Source organism: Harpia harpyja, chromosome 7 (assembly GCF_026419915.1).
Source record: "Harpia harpyja isolate bHarHar1 chromosome 7, bHarHar1 primary haplotype, whole genome shotgun sequence".
Lineage (NCBI taxonomy): Eukaryota > Metazoa > Chordata > Aves > Accipitriformes > Accipitridae > Harpia > Harpia harpyja.
The window spans coordinates 51,350,887-51,361,660 of NC_068946.1; the positions used below are offsets into that span (position 1 = coordinate 51,350,887).

Sequence of the window (10,774 nt, forward strand, 5' to 3'; positions counted from 1 at the left end):
TTGTCTTATCCTCCTTCAGTCTAGGTAAAACTGACATTGTTTCCCCCTCCCTTCTTGAATGTATATATTTTATAGCTAATGAAAAAGCTCAGGAAATATAACTGTCCCTCGTATTGATTTTGCTTTTATATAGTGCCTTTTCCCCAAATGGATGCCAGAATGCACTCTTAAAATCAAACTATATAGAACAATAATTTCTACCAGAATGGAAAAACATGGCAGCAGCTTAACAGCGCACTTTAGTGCTAGACAACACTTTAGGAAATGAAGGTGGTTTTAAGGAGCAGGGATAATCTCGTGGCCTTGAAGAAGTTATTAGATATGGGTATGGAGCAAGACCCAGAGCAGCCTTTCTCATCCTCAGCTGCCTGCACTGCATGGGGGGGGGAACACCTCACCAGCCCCTTGCTCAAACCCTCTGATATTAGAGAACGGATGTTCCCAGGCATATCTTGCAGGCTGAAATATTAATTAAGTTATGAGGGCTCTTAAAGACGTCACATTTCAGTTCGTGTAACAAATAGCGCAACAGCCCCCAGCCCTTCATACAGAATTTACTCAAATATATCTCTGTTTAGCTGTCTGCTGTGTGCCAGCGGGTACCTGCTGCCCCCAGCTCCAGGGCCCTCATCAGAGCCTCCCAAATTAAGGACTCCTTTGCCTTCAGTAAAGTTATGATTTTTGTAAAGCAAAAATTAAGTTCACTTTAACTTGTTTTCTTTACACAAAATATCCAGTTCCCTTATGCCTTCTCCTAAGCATAAAACAATAGGGGATACAGGATACTCCATGGCTTTCTTTTTGCAGAAAAGGACCTTTGATTAATAAACCGGTTGAAAATCAGTGTGTTGATCAGTGTGATTGGGTTAGAGCTGGTCAGGAATTTCAAGTGTTGATTATTTTATATGCTGTTACTGAAACTTTTCATAGAAATCTGCAAGTTTTGAGAAGACCTGTACTTTTGGGGGGAACAGGTTTCATCTTAGGAAGGGAGGCATTTGGAGATTGATGCACTTGGGTGTATGGTTTTGATCAAAAGAACATGTATTGATCAATTGAGTGATCAGTCTATCTACCTGCCTAACTCTGTACTGGAATTACTTTATTTTTATTTTTTATAAATAGCAAATATATATTACACCATAGAATGAATCAACCTGCTGTCAATCACAGTATTTACAACTTTACAGCAGATGAACACATGGGAGACTGACACTAAAGCCCTTATTCCAAGATGTATTTAATTACTAATAGAAAGTGAAACAGTGCAAATAAGAGATCTAAAGATATTCTCTCCGGCATAATCAATAGACCAGTTCTGAGGGCACTTGTCTGTGACAGAAGAGATTGATCCAGCTCCTCTATCCTAAAACACAACATCTTTCCCGTCAGAAGTGATTAACAAAATATCAGGCTATCAGTTAGCACTTTGGGTTTTTCCCATTTCTGTCTCAGTGGGAAAGTAAATTTTTAATTGTTTTCAATTGTGAAAGCAATCAGATAGAAAAAAACCCTTCCTTTGTAGATCAACAGCAGTTACTCAACCCAAAGTAGGTTATCTTTGGGAATTCGTATAGTCTATAAACTGTTATGCAGACAATCACGGTGCAGAGTTGGGCTATAACAGCGGTGAGCCCCTGATGGAACTCAGAGGCAAAAATCCCACTTACTGGGTGGATTTGTACGGCGTATTTTTTGTGACCATCATAATTCTTCTCACAGCATTTCTGCAGCACTAATTTTAGTGATAATTACATGAAGCAGTGGTAACAGTGGTGGCCAAAATGATGTTTCCTATGCTTGTGTACACATGTGGTCATCTGTGCTACCTTTTACAGGATTGCAGTGTTTTAGTTTTATATTCAGTTTAGCCCCATTGAAAGCAACATAAGTATTAATATATGCTAAGGTTGTCAAAGGCATACCTTATCCCCATGTGCTGACCAGCTGCAAGGTTTTAAATCTGAGAACCTCACCAAAGGGTCTTTCAGAAAGCCTGTGCTTCATTACCAGGGAAGGATTTCTCAGAAAACCTGATTAAAAGAAGCCAGAATAAAGTTGTCTGCTTCAAAGGTCTTAAAAAAATAAAATCCAATATCACCGCAAAAACCAGACTTTGGGAGACAGCTTGTTTTCCAGCTAATCACTGTATATACAAGTACGATTTAGTGTCTCTGCCACCAGCCTTTCTGAGTGGTAAAGCAGCTCCTTCCAGCACAGTTCTTGACCTTGTGAGGACTTCTGTACTGGGGTCTTTGGGAGCTGTGCAGGGCTGACCAGGCACGGCTTGCCAGGTCCCCTCGCATCCTGCCAGCACTTAATGAGGATGCTTGGTATTCTCGGGAGGCAGTCTGCAAGCTCAGACCTGAGACAGAAGATGAAGTTGTTTTGAAACAGCAGATGAATAATATTGTCAGGAGTGTATTAATGAGAGAAAGTGTCTACACACCCATGCAAAGAGTATAGGTAATAGCAAACAGAACAAGAAATGTTAGCGGATAACAGACATTGTGAAGCAGCAGGAATAACTGTGGGTGATTTTCATGACTAAGATATCAGTTATTGGGAAAATATGAAAAAGGAAGGAAGAAGAAGTGGAAGAATGGGGGTGGGTAGTAGATTTATGATTTATGTCAAAGCTATTTGTATTGCAAGGCAGCAATCATGTCACAAGGAGAAAATAGTTGTAAAACTCCTCTGGGAGATGTATAGCTTGTGCTGGGATCATAGCCTGCAACTTGAATCCAGCTATTTTGAAGTACATCAGTATCTTTAAGCCTAATGCTCTCACACAAGCACAAGCTAGGGAAAGGGATTAAGTTGAACTTCAGCCCTCCGCAGCCGAGCCCGAGTTCTTCCACATGGCCGTAGTCTTTGACACTGGTATCTTAAGGATATACCAAACCTTCACTCCCACGGGGTGCGTTGCAGTGGGCAGGATGGCACCAGCGCTGTGCCGGGAGGTACGCGCGGGGCAGGCACGAGCGAGCCCTGCCTGCTGCCGTTTCAGCAGATGCTGACCCACCGGGTAGGGCAGGTCGTGTCCCTGCACACGTACCCCCACGCGGGGAGTGGAGCATGAACAAAATGCATCTTTGCTGCAGACTGGGAATGCTACAAGCTACTCCAGCTTTCCCAGTGTAAGTGTTCACAGTGCTTTACTAGGGATTTCTGTTACAGGATCAATTGAAATAACTAGTCCAGGAAAAGGACTGAAAATTAACTGAAACCGGAAGATTCCTATATTCAACAATTATGAGTGAGACTTTTAAAGGATATTATAGGAGAAAAGAAGCCCAAATACTTCAGGAATGTTATGGGGTGTGAGTGACTGAGTGCCACTGGCACTTACGAGATTCTGTTGGAGCAAAAAACATTCTGGGGTGGTTATGGACTAGCTAAGGGAGCAGGATAACTTTCGCCTTTATTTTATCTTTTGCCTTTATACACATTCAGAAAATGAAATGTCCACGTATTTTAACACCTGAAGAATGAGTTGCAAGTACATTGGGGTAGGAACTAGCCTCCTCTTCATTTTCCTTGTATTTCTTGCAAAAGAGAAACAAGGAATTAACTAGATTTCACCCTGTTTATGTCTTTGTTGCTAGCTCTAATCTTAAATCTAATAAAAGAACAGAGCAAATAGCTCTGTGAATTTTTATATATTTTTTTCTCTAGCCCATTAAGAAAAGAACAGAACTGATGATAAGGTAGCCTGAGTGAATCAAAGTATCTATGCTGTTATTGAGGGAGGCTGAGCCACAGTCAACTAATTTTATAGCATACCCATAGTTGATTATAAGGTAAATAATAGGAGGAAAGGGACAAAGATGACTATTAAAAATAATCTCTGAAAGATGTTTGAGAATCTGCCTGTTCTGGTAGCTGGACCAGATCAACAAATATCATATCTGACTAATGCAGTGAGGTCTAAGAAAGCTAATTCTAAAGAAATCTTTAATTATTAAGTTATGAATAACAAAATGTTAGCTTAGCTATTAAACTAGTGACTGAGTTTTACCTCCCTCTGCTCTTCATATAGGTCTATAGAAAATCAATAAGATAAAATTCAATGAAAAGTTTACATGACAGTCAAACATCAGCAAAATACAATTTTAAACAGAGATGAGAAGCAAAGAGGAGCTGACATAAGACAGGCTCTTTTCTGTAAAGGAATGGTCTAGTTCAGCTCCCAAGTCATTCTCCACATTTACCATTAAAATCATTATAGAGCTATTAATTCAGGAACTTCTGAGAACAGTCTTGTCTCTGTATCACCTTCTAGATTTTTTCCGTAGACTTTTGCCTTCTCAGACAAATTAAACATAACTTGATCAGCCATTTAAAAAATGAAAAGTAAGACTGCGAGTCCGGGATGGAAAATGTTATGCCTTTTTGTATTAGCAAAAGGAGGAGGAAAAGTTGGGCTATCCACCAGTTCATGGAAAGTGCAAGAGCTACTGAGCTGATGAGGCATCAGCAAGATACTGCATGAGGGACCATTTTCTGAAACTGTCAACACACAAAGTTGCCAAGGGACAGTTGAGTTTTAAAATGTTCCAGCTACCACAGGAGATGCGTTACATTATTGTGGTATGCAGATAAATTGCTATCCAGCTCATGGAAGCTGCTTTGTGAACAAAATAGGGGAATAAGATAAACTCGCTCTCAATTGAAGAATTAATATAAAACCAGCAAAAGGAGCAGAGCAGACTACTACAATCCCTCAACTATATTAGGCAATCAGGTTCTTTCCTTTCAATATGTAGAATATTCCCTTGCGGCTCCCCATGGATGCCATGCAGTGTGAACACAGCAGTCAAAGTAATAGACATCAGAATAATCAAAATAATGTGTGTCAGAAAGAAGCAAATGAGTACATACATTCATTAAGTAAATCTCCTAAGAGCTTAACACACAAAACTCTTTCCAAAAAAGCTGTACAAACAATTGCATGCACTAACACATGGTTTTACTGATGTTTCAAGGTCAGACGAAAAATATTCTTCAAACTAATCCATTTTTTTCAGATTTCACCATAAATAATCTCTACTTAGGGCAAAACACTCAGTGTAGCTGCCACAATGAAATTAGTAAAGGTCATAGCTGAAGCTAAAATACACTACTTCGAACCTAAGTTCATTAAACTTAAAAATCATTAAACAAGCAATATATGCTGCCAACCAAGTGTTAAAGACAATATCCATTTTTCTAGTGGATTGGGCATCAGCAATGTCCAACACTAAGCCTCCATCTGTGAGGTGACAAGAAAGATACTTCACCCCGGAAGAAAGTAGCCAAAAAGTCAGAACAAACCTACAAAGGTCCAAAGAAACAAATTTGTAGACAAAATCAGACAAACGAGTAATCTGGCTGCCTTGAGAAGTTTTCCCAACAAACTATTCAAAGAGGTACAGTATAAACCCAGGGGAAAATAAACAAAACAGTACTTCTCACAATATTCTCAGCCTTCTGAAGCAGCAAGCCTAAGTCATTAAAAAAACTGGAGGGAATATATTGGAATGAAAGAGCCATTTTCAAATCCAAAAATGTTTTATTAGGCTACAGAAGTGGTCTAGGAAGAAGTAGGAACAAACAGAAAAGAAGTTGTCTCTAATGAATTTACTGCAGGAATGACATTTCCTTCTGTTCTTCAACTATTTTGTATGATAGAGTAGATACAGCATTTTGGAAGTGAATGGATCCTTTCCTGATTGAAATCAAAGGGGATTTGGGGAAAATTTCAAGTATTGGTCATCTAAAATTCGTAAAGTAGTCTAAAACCCACCAACAATACTTTGTGTCCCCTTGAGTTTGTGTGTGTAGCCATTTGACTTCAGAGTTTACAAGGAGGATGGAGAAAGGTTCAGCATTTTTATTACACTCCTATTTACTATATTGGCTTTCGTTTCAGTTACGAGTTGTGCTGCATTTAATGGGACTGGGTTGTGACTCATGAGGCCTCGGTACAGATCTCAGCTCCACCAAAGTATTTTCTGCATGACCTTGAGCCACTTCACATCTCCGTCCCATCTGTAAAACAGAATGATGATGCTTCCTCTCCACAGCAATTTGTCTTGTCAATTTAGGAACTAACACTGATTTGTCTTGACTGCTTGCAGCACCTATTGATTGCAAAGAAAGTTAGATGTATACAATACTTCTTTGGATTTGGCATTTGGAGACAAAATAACTTAGAGGAACCGGACCATTAAAGCAAACATTTTGGCCATGAATGTCCTATACCGTTATGAACAGTGTCTAATAAAATGATCATCAGTTTTAGTACAGCACAGGGTAATAAATAGCTGTTAAAGGAGTTTAAACAGCGTACACGTTTGGCAGGTCAATGGGAAATAGGCAAATCCTTGAGAGATGCAGTAGAAAGGCAGCCCTTTCACACCAAACGTATTTTGCATGCCTGTATAACTTTGAAAACAATCATTAATTTTCATCAGAAGATTAAAAGGCCAACGCATGAGCTAAAAAATTATTTCCCTACCAAATTCCAAAGTCCTAAAATCCAATAGTGACATACTGACACTGCTCAGGAGAGTCACAAACACATTCCTTGTAAGGTGAGAGAGGTTTCTTCACCCCCAGCTGCCCGATTTTGCCTTCCTTATGAAAGAACTATTCCTGTGGTAAGCATAACCCTGTTGTCTTTCAGATGAAAAGGAGCAGAACAAAAAAGTTATCAGCAAACAGAAATCATTGTACAGCCCCTGCTACTAGCTTCGCTTTGACGGCAGATAATCAGATAAAATCAGATTTCACTCTTAGTTCAAACAGTACGAACTGGCTTAATTCCAGACAATGAGGCCAATGGGGTTACTTGATGTTGGCAAAAACTTAAATAACAGGGAAATAAAATATTAACCTGTAAACAGCTTTTGATAATTAAAAATAATATCGGGAGAGAAACATTCTGCAAAGGTTGTTCCTCTCCCTTTGGGAATTGTTACTGCTTATTTGCCATGGCCAGGGATTCTTGGTTTTACTTCTGTAGGAAAGCATTCAGCAGGCTATTTTTTGTTTGCACAGTGCTATAAATGTCTGTTGTGCTTTCTACAGAGCGAAGACGTGGAGCCAGAATAATCCCAGTGTAATTTCTAAAGTCACGGGAATGTCCCTGACCAAACCCACTCATGGCCCGAGACCTTGATCCCTGCAAGCTGTTTTCAGGCCAGATGATAGCCTGGGGCTTCCCTGGGGGTGTTTGCCCCCCTCCTGTGCTCGGGCACCCAGAGGGTGACGGGAGCCCTGGGGCTCTGGAGGGCTGCTGGGGACCTGGGGGGCATGTTTGAGGTCCGACCAAGGGATGGGAGGGATTGTCATCTGCAGTAGATGCTTGAAGCAGGTGGGAAAGGTCCCGAATAGTGTGAATTATTCCCTTTGAAATACTCGTGGGGAAATGTTTTCTCAGCTCCACTAGATTTTTTAGCTTAAAACATGGAAAGTCCATGGCACCCAGATTTTACAGCAGAAGCTCACAGTGAGATCAAGGGTAGCACACAAAGCGTATTACATACTCTGATTTTCATTTCATTCTTCTAGTGAAAGCAAGACCAGGGTTTATAAAATTGCAAGACATACTGAATAATTTTTGCCATATTAGACTATTCTCATTTACTTTCTTGAATCAAATTAGACCATTTGGATCGTTTGAGAATGCACCGTCTTGTCCCGCTGGCTGTTGGCACCTAGCCTTCCCCTGACCCCATCCTCTCTCTTCTCCTCTTTCTTCACCTCAGGATGTGCTCCAATTTTTTCTTATGTGTTTCAGAGTTGAGGAGAATCCACAGGAGTGAACTTGCAAACAATTAATTGTATCTGATTTTCTTATATATGTAACACCTTGTAGTGAAGCTCCAGTGGATTTCGTGAGCTTCGAGGGAGGCTGGTGCCTTTGCAGGAAGCTCATATCCAAATTAACAACTTTTTCAATTTTATGTTATGAAAAGTCTCCAGAGGGGATGGGGAGTAATTCCATCTCGATCATGATGTTACAAGAAACTATCTATTTTAAGATAAATACTTTTGTCTAAAACACTTCTGTAAAAAAAACTATTGTCTTTTTCTTTTGATTGACTTATTTACAGAATTTCACCTGAGAAAAGTCTGACAAGCTCTGTGCTGTGTCAGCCCTCCCACATTTATGATTCACTGAGTTGCTTTTGTCCCTGATGCTTTACTTAATCTTCTACCAGAGAGCAGCTAGGGATGTTATTGGTAATCCTTTCATGTTCCTCAGTCACAGGAAATGATGTAAAAACCCCAGATAATGAGCATATCTTCAGTCACTGGGAGCTTTTTCCCCTAAAATAAGATTGCGGAAGATGATAAAGTTCTTCCTTGGTCTTTAAAGGACTTTTGCATCTTCTCCTTCTTAACAAGGCATCTGCAAAAAGCTGTTTGGTCAGGCATTCCTTATTCACAGTTAAATTCTTATGGGATTAGCAAATTTGTTAGAGTACAAAAGTAAACAGCATATGGCTCTGTTAATATCCTTATAATGTCACAACACGATCTGTCAGAATGTAAACTTTTTTGAGCAGTTTCATTTACTTCAAGTTCACACTATGAAAAAAAAAACCAACAAGCCTTATGAATCCTTCCACATCACCTAAGAGACAGCAAGCTATTTCTTAATTCTTGTTTTGGCTTCCCAGTTTAATAAGTATGTCTATACGTATTACCTTCAGTAACAAAAATACAATGGAAAATACAGTTACTTAGTTACTAGGAGTTAAAAGGTCATTTCCCCTTGATGAAAAGCTTGTTCTATCAGATAAGTAGCTGCTACACTCCATAAAACTGGCAACCCTTCAAAAGGTTTCAGAAATTAAAGGCATTGTTTGAAGATAAAGGCGGTAAGGTCATTAGCCTTGTGTTTAGTCCTGCAAACCTTTCCGGGTGACCCTTTGATATTCAAATGAAGAGTGCTTTAAATTGTTTTATCTTCATAGAGCTAATGAGTGCTGGCTGACAATCACTTTTAAGACTAATTGAAATTCTACTGGAACTAAAGTTTGTAAAATATTGCAACATATTTCCATTAAGGGGGGAGTGCCTCCACAGAATTTGCCAAAGCTGTATCCATGATCACTCACAGCACTATGCTCTGGTCCTACTGCTTTTCTCAGGTTTTTTTATTAACTCTGTTTTTACTAGTTGAATAATGTCTAACATGATTTTCAGTGTATTCCTGCAGTAGATTAATAAAGCTGTATAAACAAGCTACATATGTAAAAATCTATGTCCTCTTCGAACTCTGTGCTAGAGTGAAACAAGCCTTACATTTAATGCGTATGGCAGTAGAAAAATTACTCATGAACTTTTTATTACCAGAGACTGTGTAGCTGTGCATTATTATATGTGTAATTAACTAATCTGTAATGTTGCTCTGATATATGGTGTATATACTTCTTTCCTTACAGGAGTAGATTCTTATTTTAAAGCTTTTTCTTCTTTTATGGTTCATTTCATATATTCCATTTATGGGAAAATGTTACGAATATTCTTTAAATCACTTGGGTTTTTTCTAGTAGGAAGTAAGAATCTTCACACGTTTGTAATTTCTTTATTAAAAAAAAAAGAAAAAAAGGAAAGTGAGAGTCCTCTAATGGACAATAAACATTGTGTGCTGTAAGCATGCTTGGTTATCACTGTGACCTTCTTCACCACCTTAGAAGCTGTTCATTTTAACCTTACCTCCATTCTATTTTGGAGACTCTAATAATAGCCCTCTATCACTCTAACCCACATTCAGAAGTAAATGTAAACAAGATCACCTCAGTTTAAAATACACATGAACTCTATCCCCCAAATGGCTATCAAATAATTAAAAAGTACAAAATCCTTACCTAATGGAGCTGACTCAGTGCTAATGGCCAACAAGGGAATCCAACACAGGTAGGCAACAACTTGGAGATGCTGATGGAAAGGAAAGGGCTGCTGCATATTGTCCAGGACAGGTTTTATCCATGCATCTGCAGTTGCTTAGAAGTTAACTTTTGAAGTACTAAACTTTGCAGGAAAAGCCATCAGCCTGCCTGCCCGTTTCAATTTTTTTTTTTTTTTTTCTCTTTCTTTCGTTCTCTTCAATCCAGTCCCTTGGAGAGGGCTTAATGTGTCATTAAGCCCAGAATTTCCAAGAGGGAAGCCCTCCAGCTGTACACAAACCACGCTCACCCCCCCCCCCCCACAAACAGATCAGCAGAGAGCATGTGTCCCCGCAGCTGCTCTGCCTGCAGCTGCTCTGATTTACACACGCGGTAACACACCCGCGCACACATGGAGGGTGAGAACAGCATGTACTGTCAGTGGCGGCGGTAGGAGGTGATCCTGGAGAAATTAGGGTTGTAAACCAAACGTGCCTGCTCGTGAGGATTTTAAAGCAGACAACGCTAACTTCAGATTATTGCAGTCATATCTGTCATCGTTTATATGAGAGGGGTTTAAAAAATGCTAAAATATAAGCTTGCAAATAGTTTGGGTTTCGCTTCACGTTCCTGGAGGCTACATTTATGCAAAATTGTTACAGAACTGGTCTGTGCAGCACAAACAGCAGTCCTGAAGGTTTGTGTCTTGGGTCGCTGTGTCATTGTCTCGTATTTTAGAGAATAGTCCTTTGCTACTGAAATAAAGTGGGGCAGCATTTGCTCTGCCAACCCATGCTGAAAAATGAGATGTATGTTTCAGAAGGTCGGCTCACCAGCAGTAATAACAGAAATAGAAAACAGAAGCAAACGGCAGTGAAAGAATTCACTCA

General features: G+C 39.6%; 1 protein-coding gene across 1 annotated transcript in view; it reads right to left on the minus strand.

Annotated features, from left to right (window-relative positions):
* The window catches only part of LOC128144630 (von Willebrand factor D and EGF domain-containing protein-like), a 190,550-nt gene extending 180,356 nt beyond the window's left edge, over positions 1-10,194 (minus strand). Inside the window, exon 1 of the mRNA XM_052793761.1 lies at positions 9,867-10,194. Within this exon, the coding sequence (XP_052649721.1) occupies positions 9,867-9,963 (97 nt within the window). The 5' untranslated portion in view covers positions 9,964-10,194. The remainder of the gene's footprint in view (positions 1-9,866) is intronic.
* Between the last annotated feature and the right edge of the window lie 580 nt (positions 10,195-10,774).